The sequence below is a fragment of the Acipenser ruthenus genome, chromosome 42 (genome assembly GCF_902713425.1).
Source record: "Acipenser ruthenus chromosome 42, fAciRut3.2 maternal haplotype, whole genome shotgun sequence".
NCBI classification, from domain to species: Eukaryota; Metazoa; Chordata; class Actinopteri; order Acipenseriformes; family Acipenseridae; genus Acipenser; species Acipenser ruthenus.
The window spans coordinates 10,271,195-10,288,503 of record NC_081230.1 but is presented as its reverse complement, the minus strand read 5'-3'; the positions used below and the strand labels follow the sequence as shown (position 1 = coordinate 10,288,503).

General features: G+C 43.5%; 3 protein-coding genes across 9 annotated transcripts in view; 1 reads left to right on the top strand and 2 right to left on the bottom strand.

Annotated features, from left to right (window-relative positions):
- LOC117971064 (formin-like protein 3) overlaps nt 1–1,052 on the bottom strand; it is a 38,594-nt gene extending 37,542 nt beyond the window's left edge. For 3 of the 5 annotated variants that reach the window (XR_009311439.1, XM_059011594.1, XM_059011596.1), the window contains exon 1: nt 334–1,051. Coding sequence is in view for 4 of the 5 variants with exons in the window: in XM_059011594.1 (XP_058867577.1) it covers nt 334–447 (114 nt within the window). In the remaining variant the exon portion in view is untranslated. Of the gene's footprint in view, nt 1–333 lie in introns of all 5 variants that reach the window. The other 2 variants (XM_059011595.1, XM_059011597.1) reach the window with 1 other exon arrangement.
- On the top strand, nt 6–8,903 carry LOC117967094 (probable Bax inhibitor 1). 3 transcript variants are annotated; one of them, XM_059011602.1, is made up of 10 exons: nt 6–95; nt 3,780–3,881; nt 4,187–4,295; nt 4,626–4,746; nt 5,717–5,765; nt 6,199–6,296; nt 6,628–6,707; nt 6,855–6,955; nt 7,038–7,113; nt 7,263–8,903. In XM_059011602.1, exons 2-10 carry the CDS (start codon nt 3,826–3,828, stop codon nt 7,284–7,286), a joined length of 714 nt encoding a protein of 237 aa, XP_058867585.1. In that variant the 5' UTR covers nt 6–95; nt 3,780–3,825; the 3' UTR covers nt 7,287–8,903. The 3 variants fall into 3 exon arrangements, with proteins under 3 accessions (XP_058867585.1, XP_034770182.2, XP_058867584.1); XM_034914291.2 differs by lacking the exon at nt 6–95 and adding an exon at nt 2,075–2,230; XM_059011601.1 differs by lacking the exon at nt 6–95 and adding an exon at nt 2,274–2,293.
- LOC117971067 (ly6/PLAUR domain-containing protein 1-like) lies at nt 8,693–12,205 on the bottom strand. The gene is made up of 3 exons (XM_059011388.1): nt 12,189–12,205; nt 10,346–10,572; nt 8,693–9,865 (listed from the first exon to the last, which is right to left on the bottom strand). Exons 1-3 carry the CDS (start codon nt 12,203–12,205, stop codon nt 9,627–9,629), a joined length of 483 nt encoding a protein of 160 aa, XP_058867371.1. The 3' UTR covers nt 8,693–9,626.
- Between the last annotated feature and the right edge of the window lie 5,104 nt (nt 12,206–17,309).

The following is a 17,309-nucleotide window of genomic DNA, read 5'->3' as shown; positions in this document are numbered from 1 at the left end:
ACCGTGGAGGCAGATCTAGCGAGCCAGCCTCCCATCTGCTCAGACAGGATAAGGAGAAACACAGAAATACAGCTCCATTGTTAACTGGAAGACGTGTAAGTTACCCGGGCGTCGAAAATGGAGATAACTACTTCGTGTTTTGAGTAAAGTCGACAAAAATATAATCATTTACAATAAAAAATAAAAAAGTTCTGGAAATTCCCACGGGGATACCCAAACAAAGACGGGACCACAAAAGCAAGTCGGTCCTTCAAGTACCCGTTATAACTACCAAATCCAGTCCGAATCATTACCGACAGTGCGACAGAACGGAAAATATCCAAAAGTACTCACCAAAACCAGGGCGAATCGTTCTTCCAGCTCGCATTGTTCGGGCATGGGGAGTTTCAGTGGCATGATGTGGGGTTTCAAATCCGTCTGATCATCCAAACTTTCCACATTCCCCATTTTCCCTTTAGAGGACAAAACGCGATTTCCTTCCACGGTTTGTGCTCGGGTCCGGTTTTAGAAATCAACTCCCCAAAGGGAAGTCTTGTTGAATTGTTTTCCTCTACAATTCGGAAACTTCACAAAGTTCAGCCAAGAGAAAAAAATCCATTAAAAAATGACCCCGTTCGTTGTGTTTTTGTACGAATTCCACTGAAACAGAACTTTATAAATCCGTTAAATTAACTACGAATCCAGTTCGGAATGAGGCAACCCGTCAGACGAATCAATTTCCTCAACGCATACCGTAAATCAAATGTATTGTTTTAAAAACAATAACATAAAGGCACTTCAATATCTGTAAGTTATAAAATCTCCCACTTCAAAATAAATGCGTTTAAAACATGCTTTTTTCTTTTTTATATTTCATTATTCTCCATATTCTTCGGTTTGTGTCTTTCCCTTAGTTAAAACGCGTGCCCGAATTATTAAAATCATTGTTTTCTTTACATGTTGTATCCGCTTGCAGATCAATTAATATACGCAGTAACCCAACTTGCTACTTTAGAGTTTCCATTCATTATTATTGTGAGGCTACAGCGCTCACTTTGTGTCCCTCCCCCACCCACACAGCCCTAGGAAAGGCGGTCCTGGTTGGTGGCTCCGCCCGTCAATCACGGTATGCAAAAACTCCAGAACCCCCTTCAAAACGCTCCTGTTTTTGTCTGAAGACCCGGATTAAACATATTATTTAACAAGAGAGAAACTGCCGCCTAGTGGCAAATGCTGAGAATGCCCTTTCGCTCAACAGACGTGTGTTGGAATAACCGCACCGTCATAAACTTTAAAAAGCCAGCGAGGGGTAAAGGAAACCACGGACGGAAATAAGACTCCTATTGCACAGCAGTTGCGCCCATTCCAGGTTTTACTACACGCTTGCTTAGCCACAGTGTGTATAGGTAACAAGCTCAGGTGTGTTGATAAACTCCATAGTAAAAACCAGGAATGGATCAAATCGCTAAGCAATGGGAGTGCCGTTGCCATCCTTGAAGTATCGGATGCAGGGCTGATATCTTTAAGACCTCGTCCTGCTTAGTGTGTAGACAATACTCTTGTGTGTTTTATTTTTAAATATGTGTTATTGTTTAACAAAACATAAGAACACACTCTGCAATACGAGGGTGTCCATCTCTTTGTACAATAAACGACTTACATATAAAACAATACCAGATGTATTAGAACTGTATTATTTTTTATAAATAAATCAAATAAATTAAAGTCTTTTTTTATTTTATTTTGCTTTTTTATTTTTAAACACCTTGAAGGCGTTGGTGTATCTCTCCCGTTTACTTTTCAAACAAAATACTAATGGGTTTATGTTGTGCGCATTTTATTTGATGAATATGCTTCACAGAAACGATGAGTGGATGAATTGCATCTCTGTGAATATCCCGTTCCTGTTCATACGTGTCATGGGTAAAGCAGAACATCAACACCACCAAATAGTCAACGTTTACCTAACATTGTGGGTATATGTGCTGCATATCATTCCAAAAAATTATTCGTATAAAATTAAAAACGAGGAACATATATCCAAAAAACAGCAGGCAGACTCGGTCAAAATAGACTTGCCGTGACGTATGACGCTACGCACGGCTACGTGCTGACCGACACATACCGTGCGGAGGGGCAGAGTTTGGAAAGATAATTCGAGACGGGAGAGCGAGAGAAGCTGTGAAGAGAAAGAAAGCGAATATATATCAAATTTAAAAAAGCGTTCAAAACCCTGATTGAAAACACGCGGGTAGGTGTTTTACACGATTGTCGCAGTGTTTCGGATGTGTTGAAATACCGTGTTCTTCGCTTGGTAAGGTATTATTAACGATGCGGTCTGTGTTTTGAGTGTTTCCAAACAATATATGTAAAAAAAAAACTTAAAAGAAAGAGAAAGTAAGATCACGATTTTACTAAATCATGTTCGGCGTTTTGTGACTTATGTCCGCTTTTGTAACAAGTTGATCAACTACCGGTATATCATATGTGAACGGATTTGCATTTCTCATACGATAGTGCGAGTGCGCAGTTTGTTTTGGTTTTTTGTACGGGTCGATAGTGGGGGTTTAAAATAACATTGCATCTTTAAACATCAAACAGTTCAAGGTAGAAATCTCTGATTTTAAGTTTGTATAATCGGAGAATGACGACTCTTGTCAAATAAAGAATTATTTTTGTTTAAATTTGCATTCAGCGAAGGAGTTTAAAAAAAAAAAAAAAAAACACCCAATTCTCGCCTGGTTTATAAGAAACTCGGACTTATTTGTGGCATACAAGCCGCCTTCTTGATAAATAAGTGCGAGCTGTCAGTATTTAGTGCTGAAGTAGGATCATTTTTCGGTTTTATAAACCTCGATTTCCTTTTTAGGCCCTGCTGTCTCGGCTGCCTTGACAACGCCCCCTTCCCTGTGACGTCAGATCACACGAGTCCGCTCCGATTTCCACGCGCCAGTTACCGCTGCGTTTCATCAGCGCGCTGCTGCTGCTGCTGCTGCTGCTGCAAGCTAACCGGCGAAGCAATCCTTCACACAGGGGACCAGCTGTTATTGTCTTAGTCACTATGACAGCTACTAACGAGCTTAGAACAGCAACAGGGCAAGGTTTTTTTATGCAAATCAAAATCGTGTTTGGGGGAGGTTGAAAAAAATCTGACGTTTTTTTTATATAAATAGTTCTAAAATAAGGGCGATTGAGTCATTGAGAGGTATTGGATAATATGCGGAATGTATAGACGTCTCTTGCTGTAACTGTCGCCCTAGTCGATTCATTACAGACGGACTTTGGTACTGGCGTTATCTGAATCACTTCGCCTGCTCAAACTTCCGATTCGCAATCTGCACCGCCGCTTCGTTCCTGATTCATTTTCATTGATTCAAACTTGATGTCAAACCCAAAATCCTGGTCGACGCCCGCTGTCGGTTTTACCCCAGCCCCAGTTTCACTGCCGGTAGCGTTGGATCATTTGTCCTTTAAACACAAGTGTCGTTTGATGTCGTTTTGATCGTACTTATTTCAGTTGGTGGATCGAGCATTTAGATGGAATGAATTAATAACTAACAAGTTAGACTTTGTCCCGAAACAAACCTCACGTGTACCGATCGTGTTGTTTTTTTTGTTTTGTTTATTACCAGTGCGCAGTTTCCTTAACATCGTCTCGCTTTTATTAAAACTACAGCCCTGTTTAAACCCGCCCTCACTTTGAGTTGCAAATCACTGTGCAAATCGACGTTCCCCTGCCTTGTTAAATCAGCCACGTGTTTAATGGAGCAGTACATTGTATTTATTACCCTTTTTTGCAGGTAATTGGATTGAAATACAGATAAGACCCAAGAAAATCATCTCAAGATGAACGCGTTTGACCGGAATATAAACTTTGACGCGTTGTTTAAATTTTCACAAATGTAAGTACTTCAAGTATATACTTTCGTGTGTTATATATATATATAATATAATATAATGAACATGTATTATAGGTCAATCATATAATTGGACTATTAAACCATTATTATTATTATTATTATTTTATTTATTTATTTATTTATTTTCATTTGAACAAATTGGTTTTAGCTTTGTGTTGGGTTTGAAATCTTTGTCCTGATGAAAGAGAAACACCCAGACACACTGCATCCATCTATCTGTATCTATATGAACATGTGTCTGTACATGTGTCTGTATCTGTATCTGTATCTGTGTGTGTACCCCCCAGCTCCCGCTCCACCCAGCAGCACCTGAGGAATGTGTACTCCAGCCTGGCCATCTGCATGCTCATGGCAGCGGCAGGAGCGTACGTGCACGTGGTCCTCAGACTCTTCCAGGTACCAACCAGGAGATGCATGTCACTAGCTTCACAATGGAATGGGTGAAACCGCTGTGCAACAGGAGTCTGTGGTAGTCTGGGTGTCTAAAAGGGGTACAGTGGGACTCAATTGATCTTCATCACAGTGTGGGCTGGGCTGGGCTTGACATAGCATTCAGATCATTGCAGCTGATTTAACTGAGGAATGACAGATGACTGACATAGCAGAGAGACTGTTTTATCCTGTTCACGGTCAGTTGTGAAAGGGCTTTTGGTCGTGATGGGTTAGGAGTTTAATGTTGTTAATAGGGCTTTCGGAAAGCTAAGCTGCACCTTGTTCTCTCCGCAGGGGGGTCTGCTGTCCCTCCTGGGCTCGCTGGCACTGATGGCCTGGCTGGGGATGACCCCACACCGTCCGGACACAGAGAAGAAGCGGCTTGCCATTCTCTCAGGGTTTGCCTTCCTTACAGGTAGAGAGACTGGGGAGGGGCGGGGCTCATTTCATGCCCAGTAATCAGGGAATGGTTTGAGACCTTGCGTAGCCGTTTGTGTTCTCCTTTATTCAAACCCTGCCTTTGCAGAAGAGGCTCGAATTCAAGCTGTGATTGATCTGCCACTTAAAGCTGGAATGGAGCCCCGCATAAAGGCTTCGAGAAGCAGGACAGTGCTTGTGTGTGTCGTCTTTCAGCTGGTTTTTGGTTTCATCAGCGTCTTGGTTCCTGGAAACCCCACTGTATCAAAGAGCAGCTTCGCCTGCAGTCTGTGCCAAAAAAAAGGCTGCTCGTTACTGGCTAGTGATGTCTAATGAAACTGTAAACGTTTTAACATGGAAAACTAGTCAACATTTCAGAGCCCCCGGATTTGAATGCTTGTCGTCTTAAGCGATTAAAAGACGTCAAATGAGCTCTTCAGCGGACTGCCTCTGAATTGCTGCTCTGGAATGTGTTCTGATGTCTGTTAAACTGACCTGTTAAAGAACACAGTTGTTTGTTTGTTTTGGCTGGTGGTCTTGCCGTTGATCAATCAGTTTTTCAGACTGCTGAACAGAAAGCAGAGCTGGCTGTTTGGAAGAGCTGGTACTAGCTCAGTTTGTCCTTGTGCTTCAACCTTCTCGCATTGAGTATTTGCATTCATTTACCAATGCACTCTTGCACTACAGTGTCCTTGTAGATCTAATGTGTTGTAATCCTAACTTGCTGCATGCTAGTTCATATTGTATTCTAGTAGTATCACTGCACTCACTGTAAACTACACTGTGTTTAAATACTGAGCTTGCATTGTAACTCTGTGCTGCCCTGTAACACCTGTAAGTCACCTTGGATAAAGGCGTCTGTCAAGTACATAAAATAAATGATATGTAGGTAGGTTTGTGTGTATTTTCACCATCTTTTAATTATCGCCAGTAAGTACAATGTAACATTTTTCTTTTCTTGTTTTAAGGTGTGGGCTTGGGGCCGACTATGGACTTTGTCATTTCGATTAATCCCAGGTATGTCTTATCAGGAGAGATTGCCGTGTGAAACCCTCTCCAGCAAATGTCTGTACAGCTGTGTCATGTGTGCACCGTTAATGTGAAGATAGCCCTTCTGTTAAACATGCGCATGTTCTGGGACTACGTTTCGAACCCAGCTTTCAAGATAAAATGCATTTGCTAGTTGTTGTAAGTGTTGGGTCTTCTAGGAGTGCAGGTAACGCAGTATTCTGAACCAGACGTGTGGAAGGAATATAAACCTAACCACCAAAAAAAAAAAAAAAAAGCTGAGCTTACGAGCTCCTAAAATAACCTTGGACTAGTTGTGCAGCATTAACGTTTAATCAATGTAGTACTTCACAGAAAGGATGTGCTTAGTTTGCAGTACACGTGGGATTACTGCTGCGATGATGTTCCGTTGTGATCGTTTCATTGGTCTTGTTTTTGCCAGCATCATTTTGACTGCCTTCTTGGCTACGTCTGTGATCTTTGTGTGCTTCACACTGAGTGCCATGTACGCCCAGCGCAGGAGTTATCTCTTCCTCGGAGGTAAGGCAGAGCCTTTCGTTCATGTGTTTCCAACAGGGATGGAAAGAAGACTCCCATTGCATAGCAGTCTGATCCTTTCCTGGTTTTACTAAGAGTTTAATAAGACACACCTGAGCTTGTTACCTCTACACTGGGGTTAATGAAGCTCATAGTAAAACTTGGAATGGGTGAAACTGCTGTGCAACAGGAGTCTTATTTCCATCCCTGTTTCCAGGTATATTCTTGTGTTTAGAACTGGTACAAAATGTACACAGCTGAGGAGCTTTTTAGCACAGAAGCACACGTTCTCGTTTCTTAAATAAGATTTATAATATATATTTTTTTTTTCTAGGCACGCTTATGTCTGGCTTGTCTCTCCTGTTTCTTCTTTCTCTGTTCAACATGTTCTATGGATCGGCTCTGCTTTTCAAGGTAGGATGTTTAAGCAGTTTGATTTTTCAGTGTGGTGTGCACAAGGTGATAAGCATCCCTCTAATAGCGTTTCACACTGTTGAGCGCCCCGTTTTCCTGTTCATCGTGCGCTGTGTTACCCTAATATTATCTCCCTCCTGCTTTCAGGCTCACTTGTACATCGGGCTGGCTCTCATGTGTGCGTTCGTGCTGTTCGACACGCAGCTTATAATCGAGAAGGCAGAGATGGGAGACAAGGATTACATCTGGTGAGGGTTTCATTTGAGAAGTCCGTTGAGGTGGGATCCGTATGGCGTTTTATTAATTCGTTTTCTGTGCATCCCTTCCTAGGCACTGCGTGGATCTCTTCCTTGACTTTGTCACCATCTTCAGGAAGCTGATGGTCATCCTTGCCATGAACGAGAAGGTAAAACACTTTAGAAATATCCCACTGCCGAATCCGTTCTGGTTTCATTTTCCAGGACAGTCGCTGTTTCTTCTTGCATATCTTCAGACACATTGTACGCCTTCCTTTTTATTAAACCGCTCAATTTCAATGTGACTTTTATTAAACAGGACAAGAAAAAGGAACGGAAGTAGAGGGGACTCTGAAGGCGGCTGTGAACTTGATCTCGCATTAAAAGGAAAACCTTCTGAGACGAGGAGTAGTATCCAATATGCTTCTGGTGCTTTTTTCTGTCTTTTCTTCTTAATTAGTCGTTTTTTCTTCTAGTATAATGTGTCATTTTGAATATTTTCTTGTGGGAGTTTGGCTTCACATTAGGTTTGTGTTTTAAGGAGGGATGTGAACTGTGGTGATGATGTGATTTCTGTTTAGGGCTCCTGCACAGTGCAGACCTTGCATTCTCTGCTGCAGAACTGTCATGATTGGATTCGTCCAGCAGGAGGGGCTGTTTATTTAAAAAAAAAAAAAAAAAAAACACGCTGGTTAACAGACTTAACAAAAAAAAGTGTTGTCCGGTTGCTATTTTTTTTTTTTTTTTATAAAGCAAATCTTAATTGGCCTCGCTCCTGTGATTGTGACAGAGAAGAGCGGTTTCTTTAGATCAGTGCGACCCATCTTTCTTTACCCTCGTAGCACCCCGGTTTCTTTAGATCAGTGTGACCCATCTTTTTTTACCCTCGTAGCACCCCGGTTTTAAACATTGTGGCACTGAAGTGAATGAGAAAGCATGCCAGGGACCCCCGTCCGTTTGAAGAGGGTGCTTTTCAGTTCCACTTAGGATTAAATTAGATTTACCACCAAACGCAAGGGCCGTGTGAGCTGCGTGGAACGCATGGCACACGCTTCTGCTGTAGTGTTTAACTGCTTCACAGCTCAGTTTTATACACTGATGAAGTCTTAATTCCTGATCAGATCAATCTGGGATGTTACGTTCATTTATATATGTTATGTTTTGAATAAAAAATAAACTAATAAATAAAAACTAAGGATAGATTGAAATTGGCATCCGAGCTGGATTTATATTTTTTGTAAGAATTAGCAAGTTTGGGATTGGGCTGAAGTGCTCTTCAGTCTCCCAGCCCCCTGTGTTGTGTTTAAAATATCATCTTACTCAATATATTCAACCTGTGTAGGGATTCTAAAACACATTGACCTTAAAAACTAAAGGAAACTTGTTAATGTTTTTTTTTTTTTGTTCGAAGTGATTCTGCTTCTGCGTAGGCTGATAGTGCAGGGAGGGGTTTGATTGAATTCTGATTAAATTAGGGTTGCTGTCCCTGCATTCGCTCTCTGCAGCCTCTTCATGCACAGATGTCTCTTCCAGATTGCACCCCAGTCAATGCCATTGCTGACCCCTCGTCAGGTTTTGCATTTTGAACCCTGCTCATGTCTTCAGTAACATCAGCTTCATTGTGAGACTATGGGGAAGCCAAACGTCCTTATTTCCTAATGCTTTGGAAGAATCTTTCTGTCCTTGCAAAGTGCCAATGTTACTATTACCAGGTTACCAAACTTTGCTATCAGCATTTATTTTATTTAGAGAGAGAAAATAATACGTCTTATTTGATAGCTGAGGATCAGTTTCACAATTTTAAAATAAGAAAAGTGAACCATATCTCTAACGCTGTGAAGATTTTTTTTTTTTTTGTTCTTTTTGAGGGGGAGGGATTGGGGTTATAAATCGTGCATTAATAAAAAATAAATAAAAGAGAAATGTTCATTTGTTAAAATAAACTTTGATTAAAACGAAATACTGACTTGTTTGTCTTTGTTGATAGGGGCTAGTTCAGATACTTCATGGATATTTAAAATTAGGGCATTTTCAATATTATGGTTATTCAAATATGGGGGGTGGGGGGGGGACTGCGGTTGCCATGACACCCAGAGCAACACCCAGGTCCAGTACAACTGGTGTTCTCTGCTATAGAGCTAATTAATAATACTAATTGATAAGTAAACCCCAGCGCTGTGGTTCAGGTCTTGTCTTGTAACTGTTATCCAGCCTCAGTCTGCCTCTACATCTTGTACAAAGAATGCATTGAAGACCGAGTTGGCATTTTACACGTGTGTTAAGAAACTCTGGCTGGCTCAGTTGGTAGAGAACTGGACTGGTTCCCAGGGTAATCTGTTCAAGTCCCACATGAGGCACGGGTGTCAATCCCTCGCTTTTCAGAATATTGTTTAAATTATCTTGTAGACCAATAAGGTTTGCATTTGAATCCAGTTCAAGTCACAATGAAGCGCAATTTCTCGCCAGGTCCACATCGCAAAATGTAATAATGATTTCACGCCCAGGTGAGTCTGCGTTACTCGTGGTGCAGCGTGCTAATGCACTGCTGTGCCGGTCTTTCATTTGGGTGATAGGGATAGGGAGAGGGGTTTCAAATCCATCTGATTCCTTCCTTTACTTTCAAAGAATTGGTTGATTTTATATTATGTAAAAAACGGGCAGATTCATAATCAGCGTGTCGAGTTTAAACCAAGTCCGTGATAAGCAGCAGCGCAATCACAAGCGAGAGAGCCGTGCGCTGAGGCGCCGGGGTCAGCGACTCGGCCGCGGAGATCCGAGGCGGGCGCGGCCCGTTGCACAGAGGGGTGTTACAGCAGCTTATACACACGGAGCCCACTTTCCCCGGGGAGCAGAAGGACTGGTACCCCGCCGACACGATCAGGCAGGTGGTGAAGGAAGCGCAGACTTTCCGGTAGGACACACCTGTCAGGGTGAAAGAGAGGTAAGGGTTCGTTAATATTCAAAATAACAGCTTGTTTAAGTTGTTCTGTGACTTTTTTTGTTTGCTTTTAAAGTACTGGACACTGTTTTAGGAGGTGGAGGTCATCCCGTTGTAGTTTTCAGTATTTTCACTTTGTTGTGCCCGAAGAAGGACAAGCCACAGCTTATAGAGCGCGCACTAGACCTCTCAACAACCCATACTCAATAAAATACACTCGCAATAAAATAATTACAAACAATTACTATACATCCAAAAAACATCGAATAAAAGCGCACACTTACAGATGACGCCTAACACGTTTCAACCCGGAGAGGCTTCACCTTGTTGTGCGTTGATCTCTTGCATAACGTTTATTAAACACTGCACCCCTTGCTTTTTCACTGTATTACAATGTGCTACAGTGTTGTCCTGTTTCACTGCGACAGAGGTACAGTTCCGCGCTGCGGGGGTTGTTCGCTTACCGTCGCTGCCGACCAGCACCTCCTTCTGGCACGCGTTCTGGATGTTGGCCGTGCAGTTCACAATGAACTGCGGCGAGGAGCAGTCGTTGTCCAGTGAGTATTCTTCACAGTGGTAGCACTGCAGCTGCAGCGGCAGGCCTGCAACCCCAGATGCAATGCAAGGGTTAAAAATAATACGTAAAGGCGTCGCAGCAAAGGTCTTAAAATGTGTAACCCTTCCATTAACCCTTTAAGGTGATGTGTCCCACAAATTATGCAAAACACTCGGATTTATTTTTTGCAATGAGGGATGCAGTTCACGGTACGACCACAGGAGGGAGGGGCGTGTTAAAATGCAGTGGTACAGTTTTAGACGGGTTCTGCGGTGCTAATGAGGCATTCCCGAGGATTCAAGCTGCTGTGGAAGCGTGTCATTGTAAAAACAACGGGTTACTACGCTATAGTTTTCATTATGATGCACACACACACGCACACAGACAGAGAGACACGCACACACACACGCACACAGAGAGACATACACACAGAGAGACACGTACACACACGCACACACAGAGACACGCACACACAGACACACACAGACAGAGACACGCACACACACGCACACAGAGAGACATACACACAGAGAGACACGCACACACAGACGCACACACAGACAGAGAGACACACACACAGACAGAGAGACGCGCACACAGAGACACAGACACACACAGACACGCACACAGACAGAGATACACACACACAGAGACATGCACACGCACACACCACGTTGTGAAAACCCGCGGCAGATCGATAAAAGAAGCGACGGGCTGTCATTCCAAACAGCCTGGGAGCCAACAACCCGGAACGGACTGAATAATGAAGCCTCCCCCACGAACACGCCTGCACCCCGGCCGCATGCCCGTAGCTCAGCGGTTTATACAGCCGCACAGGTTACCGCTGCGAATGGACTGTGCAGCTCTCGACTTTACCCAGGCGACTCAGAACACATCCTGACAACCCAAACCAAAAAAAAAAAAAAAAATCGATTTCAATTTTTAATGGTTCAATAATGCAATTAGGCTAGGGTGGCAAGGAATCCTTCTCCTTAGCATGCAGTCAGCAGGTATGTTTGAGACTGGAACGGACAGTAACTGAATGCTGCAGAGGCTACGAAGCAGCCCCCAAAAACGTCCTTTAGCGTCTCTGTCCTGATATACAAAAAAACGTTCCTATGACCTAAATACAAAAAAGTTCTTCTAAAACGCTTTATATAATATTTGTATTTCACTATTTGAATTATTGTATTTCTTGTTCTTATTGTATGACTTATATTGTAACACTTGAATGTATTTGTATTTGCTTGCGATTGTAAGTCGCCCTGGATAAGTCTGCTAAGAAATAAATAATAATAATAATAATAATAATAATAATAATAATAAAATATGAGTTTTATGAGCAGCATGTAATTACATAAAACGCTTCTTAATTCAGTTTTTTCTTTCTTTCTGAACAAACGAGCATTGAATTAATCCGAAGCACAACAGTACTTTCAAACTTTTAAAACTACATTGAAAATGCAGGCGTGTGTGTGTTAAAGAAAACGCCTCGATATCACAGATACGAAAATATATAAATACATCCATACAAATGTCTTCCAACAGCTATTGGCTCTTTTACGGTATTAGAAAAAAAAAAACGAATGTAACCAAGTTCGGCACTTTCTATCTCGAACCCATATTTAGGTTTAATAACAGAAGTTAACTGAATAGTGTTTGATCCGCACGCGCTGCCGATGCGCACTTTACAACCGAACCGTCTATAAAATACAAGAGCAAAAAAAACATTCCGGAGCAAACTAGCTTACCTGACGCGATTAAACATCCGTACAGGGCAGCATAGACTAGCACGTTCATTTTCTCAAGAGGTCCATTGCCAGTGTTAAGAAGGTTTCTTCATATTTTAATACTAACAATAATAAAATGAATCTCAGTAATCGATATTACAGAACCGCCGCGGAGATCCTCCAGCCGGGAGCCCGGTCCAGCCCGGAGCGGTGCGAGGAGCAACACAGACCGGCAGGTATAGAGAGCTGGCTGGGCTGCGGAGACCGGGAAAATACGGCTTGCTTGAGAAGCGACTTTCCTACGACTAGTTTTGACGACTAAAGTGATCCAGCTTGGAGCAACAGAGGTAAAGAGACACTGTCGCCTTTCCTTTCAAAGGGGACTGAACATAATAAAATCATATTCTACTTCATCGTGACGTGCCACTTCAGGGACACGACGCCCATCTCCGTGCGATTGACCTATCAGAGCTAGTGTGCATTACCAGCGGAATAATCCACTATACCTGCCTGGCGTTTCTTACGAATAACGTGCAGCGACCAAGACACGCTAGCGAACACTACCGCAACCTGAGCGCGTCCACACCGCTGCAGTATTAGCGCCACGGGGGGCAGGGCGGGTTTGGGGAGCCTATGTTGATAAAGTTCATATCACAGACAGTCCTGTCCTAGAATGATAGGATACTCTGTGTTGCACAGACTGCAATCTCTCTGCATTTTGACCACGCTTTTGCTATGATTATACTGCAGCGCTATGCGCTGTATGCTAAATCATACGATGTGAAGCCTGCATGGCAACCTTCTGTTCTTGCGATTTTGTGTTTCCCGCAGTGATATTAAGCGGAGTGGGTATCAGTGTGACTGATACACGTGCGTGAGGTTATGAGGAGTGATTTTTATCACGAGCGTGATCTCTTGTATTCTGTGCAGGACACATCATTGACTGGAGAGGCGTTGAGCTGCTTTGAATGTAAACACACTAATGGTCACAGTAGTAGTTTGCTAAATTGACTATAGGACGCACTAGGTGGTTCACTTCTTCAGTGGCATAGCAATGGACTTGCTAGGTACTTTTGTAAATACATGTCATGATTCAATGTACGATCTCTCATCAGCGAATCGCCTTTTCCTTTACAATGATGCAGAGCTAGGGCTGTAACTCAAGCAGACACACAGTGTGATTGAAATGCAGGCAGCCCCAGTATTTTAATCCCAGACTTGAAAATGACTTTCCTGTCATCGTCTTTCTGTGGGTGTTCAGTGCTTTCACTGATGCGTGAATGCGGCGATGCTTCCCATTAAAGACGTTGTGTGCCAGGGAGATCGTGCGCTTTGTTTTAATTAGATTTCTGCCAGCGCACAGTCCCGGGATAGTGGAGTAGGATTGCCTTCCTTACACTGGGATTACAAGAGATCAGTGACAAGGCACAGAAACATGGGACATTCTCAGAGGAATCATATTAGTTACATGTTACAGCTTTGTATGTGCTGCATTGTCTCGGACTGCTCTTCTGGTTGGTGAGTTTGCTTTTTGCAAGCACACACAAAGGCGGTCAGTTCCTGTATTTCAATCCCCGCTCCCTTTTAAAATCAATTCCCAGTTCCAATTTCTTTTGAAAGGAACTGGAATGTGTATTTTAGAGACTTCGTAATAGCTGTGATTCTACAGCTGCTTTCATTGGAAGTCAGTTTAATGGACTACAGAGAGTGGCTTCAATTGAAGTCGTGTTGGTGCTGCTGTCTGTGAGAAGCTCATTTGAACAGCATGCTGCCGAGTGCCATTCTGCTTAATAACGTGTTAGGAATGGATTTTAAAAAGGAATCGGAATTGAAAAACAGGAATGAACTCCGACCCCCACGCCACCTCGTTGCGCTGTTCTGTAGTGCCCTTGTTAATTGAATGGGTTCTATATGTGCTTTGAATGGTGTTGGTGCGTCAATTGTCAATCTGGTTAGTGACATAGGATACTGAGCTCTGTAGCTGGAATTCTGTAAAAACAGATAAACCAATACAGATAAAAAAATAAAAAATAAAACCATGTTTTCAGACTAAAATGTGAGCTGACTGTAAAGTCTCCCTGCCAGCTTGTTCTGTAATAATATCCCATCAATAATTCTATTCTGTAGTGTTGTGTTTACCCGTCTGTGGGTTTAAGCGCCCAGAGCAGAACATGTTTAAATCAATATACACATAAATGATTTGGGAGAAAGGACTTGGTTGACTTTGTACAGGAGCTAGAGGCTGATTTACACACAGTCCTTCAGCACGGAGTGAACAGAGAGTGTTTTAACACAGCGGCTTTGAATGCCAACCAGCCTGCAGAAGATATATCCACACCACCGCGCTAATGTGACATCAACGCGCGTTTAGACTGTTCGCCTCATTCGCTGACTCTTACTAAAGCCTCTTCATATCCTGCATACATTAGGCGTGCACCACGCATCGCTTTCAGACTGCGTTCCTAATGATCGCGTTTCAAAACAAGCGTGGGGGTAATAACAGGGGATGAGATGTTTAGAAAGAGGAAGCTGTCAGTTTTATTATCTTGTTCAGCACATGCCCCATACAGTGCTGTGGTGAGGAAGGGTTGAGAGGAGAAACCTGTCCTGTGTCCTGTGTATTCAGAATCACTTCCAGGGTCGCTGAACTCCTAATGGTAGCACTTTGTGGAGCCCTGTCCATCTGTTATCACTCGTAGCTGGAAACAGTGCAGCGCAGCTCAGCGCAGAACACCGAGGGCTTCAACAAATAGCAAACAGAGGAGTGTTTGATGTGCACCATTGCTTTACGGCACCCTGCACATTACTTCCATTCCATCCTGCCTTCTAAAGAACGTGTTGGCGTTCCAGAACGCTGCTGCGTTCCACTGACACACGTGAACTGGTGCTGTGATCGATGTTCCTTTAGAACAGGGGTGCCCAATCCTGGTCCTGGAGGGCCTCTGTCCTCCTGGCTTTTGTTCCAACTGTCCCCTAAATTACTTCATTGGACCAATCAAGCACTTATTAGAAGCTTAATCGGTCCAATTAAGCAATTTAGTGTACAGTTGGAACAAAAACCAGGAGGGCATTGACCCTCCAGGACCAGGATTGGGCACCCCTGCTTTAGGACAAGGGACTGCTTCCCCTGGTGTGGATGCAATGCATACCCCACTCGCCCTGTCCCAACGCAACGCACACCCCACTCGCCCTGTCCCAACGCAACGCACACCCCACTCGCCCTGTCCCAACGCAACGCACACCCCACTCGCCCTGTCCCAACGCAACCCACACCCCACTCGCCCTGTCCCAACGCAACGCACGCAGCCACAAGTCACAAAGCGTGTCGTTTTCAAACAGATCCTGCCTTGTGCATTACCAAAAGTTTACCCTGCTTTTACCACAGTTTGCTAAGTTTAATGCTATTCTCTGCAATGCTTACCTATGCTTTAGTACACTTTGCTATTATTACCGAGAGAGTAGCGCAATGGCACTAAAATGAATTACAAGCAGGACCGCGTTTTTAAAAGGTTAACGTAACATTATGAGAAGGGACCACTGTAACAACGTGTCGGATTTATTCTCAACGTTTGCATTCTTACGGATACAACACTGGAGGGCATTTTTACAAATTAGCTTGTACAGTTCTTCTCGTTTCATCTCCTTCCCTTCGCTTCCCCATTCTTGGCCGCATTACTTTTTTTAAAGGGGTTACAGAAAAGCAAGCCGTGTTTGTTGTGTGGGCGCACACGCGCACTGCCAGCCTGGGTGAAAGCCTCCTTGAAAGCCTGGGGTTCCAGCGCAAACCCGTTCCATTGTGAACTGCAGAATCTCATTAACAACTTCCTTTTTGCATTTCAGAGTTCAAACCTCGAAGCAGCTCCTCCATTATCAACAGGGCTGCGTGCGCTTCTAATTACCATTTGAATTGAGGCACAGGAGTCGTTTATTATCCACGCACCAAAATGCAGTTCACCTGCCTGCTAACTCCTGTTCCCTTCATTCCAAGATACAGTGTCGTCTTAAAGGGGAAGTGACTTTAGCCTTGCAATGAATGATGCTAGATTATTTGTTTTTCCAAAAAACGTATTTCACGAATTCTAAGTGCGTGCTGCGGGTGTCTGTGCATGTGAGATAAAGACTTTGCATGCCGCTACCCAAGTCTTTATCGGGTTTCAACCGGGCCCTCACTCTGCAATCAATCTGAAATAAAGACAGCGAGGCTCCTCGAAGGATATCCAGCACCTAACATCTTCCTCCCAGGTGCTTTTTCTCTGTTCTGGGTTCCGGTCCTTTATTTTCACTTTGAATGGACTGGTACCCAGCCTGCTGATGGTCACTGGCAGACCCCTTCAGCCACTGCTTCAGACTCAGAGTATAGGGCAGGCTTATTAGTACGCTGGTCTATCATGAAGTGACTGCATTCGTTTGAATAGGGGAGGGGGGTAGGTTGACTGACAGTTTCACCAGCCTGTCTTAAATCCACGGGATTTGTACAGAGTGCTGTAACAACCCTCACACCTCCCTGTGTGATGCAGGCTGTTTCCTTATTGGCTCCGAATGGATCTGTGCTTTCAGGAAGCTGTGATGTGATGAGGGGGAAGAGTGTTGCTCATGAGAAGACATTAAGTATACCATCAGAGACTGGGACAACTGTACATTTTACCTTGCAGTTTATATCCCACTCCCACCCAATACCCAGAGCCCCAACGGGCGCTACGTTTGCATACAAGATCACACATAAATAAATCAAACATCTCACAGTTCTTAACTCTCCATGTAGAAGTTTGTGACCCCAACCTATGAAAAGTCATAAAAAAAAAAAGTAAAAAAATAATATTTTAAAAAAAGTTCCTATAACAGGAGTGTTACGAATGAGCACCCTGAGGAAGTCTGACTGAAGTGCACGAGCCCAGTAAATGAAAACGTCCTGTAGCTGCTACAAGATCCCACCCGCTGGGCACAGCATTCCACGGCATCACACTTCAGGATCATCACATTGCTTTGCTGTCCCGTCCTGCCACCTCAGGAATCAGAAGAGCCCCTCTACCTCTCGCATCAGCACGGGTAAAGAACACACGAAAGCCGTGGCAGGGTTATGATACCGCTGGGAAATGCAGAGGTAAAGCGAAGGGGAAAAAAAAAAACATCACAAGGCGTACG

Bases quoted from the DNA above. Each gene is read 5' to 3' on its own strand.
- LOC117967094 (XM_059011602.1), top strand. From the start codon at position 3,826: ATGAACGCGTTTGACCGGAATATAAACTTTGACGCGTTGTTTAAATTT. The intron at 3,882-4,186 runs GTAAGTACTTCA...TGTACCCCCCAG, and splicing joins TTGTTTAAATTTTCACAAAT to CTCCCGCTCCACCCAGCAGC. The intron at 6,956-7,037 runs GTGAGGGTTTCA...ATCCCTTCCTAG, and splicing joins GGAGACAAGGATTACATCTG to GCACTGCGTGGATCTCTTCC.
- LOC117971067 (XM_059011388.1), bottom strand. The intron at 9,866-10,345 runs GTAAGCGAACAA...TCACCCTGACAG, and splicing joins GGTGCTGGTCGGCAGCGACG to GTGTGTCCTACCGGAAAGTC.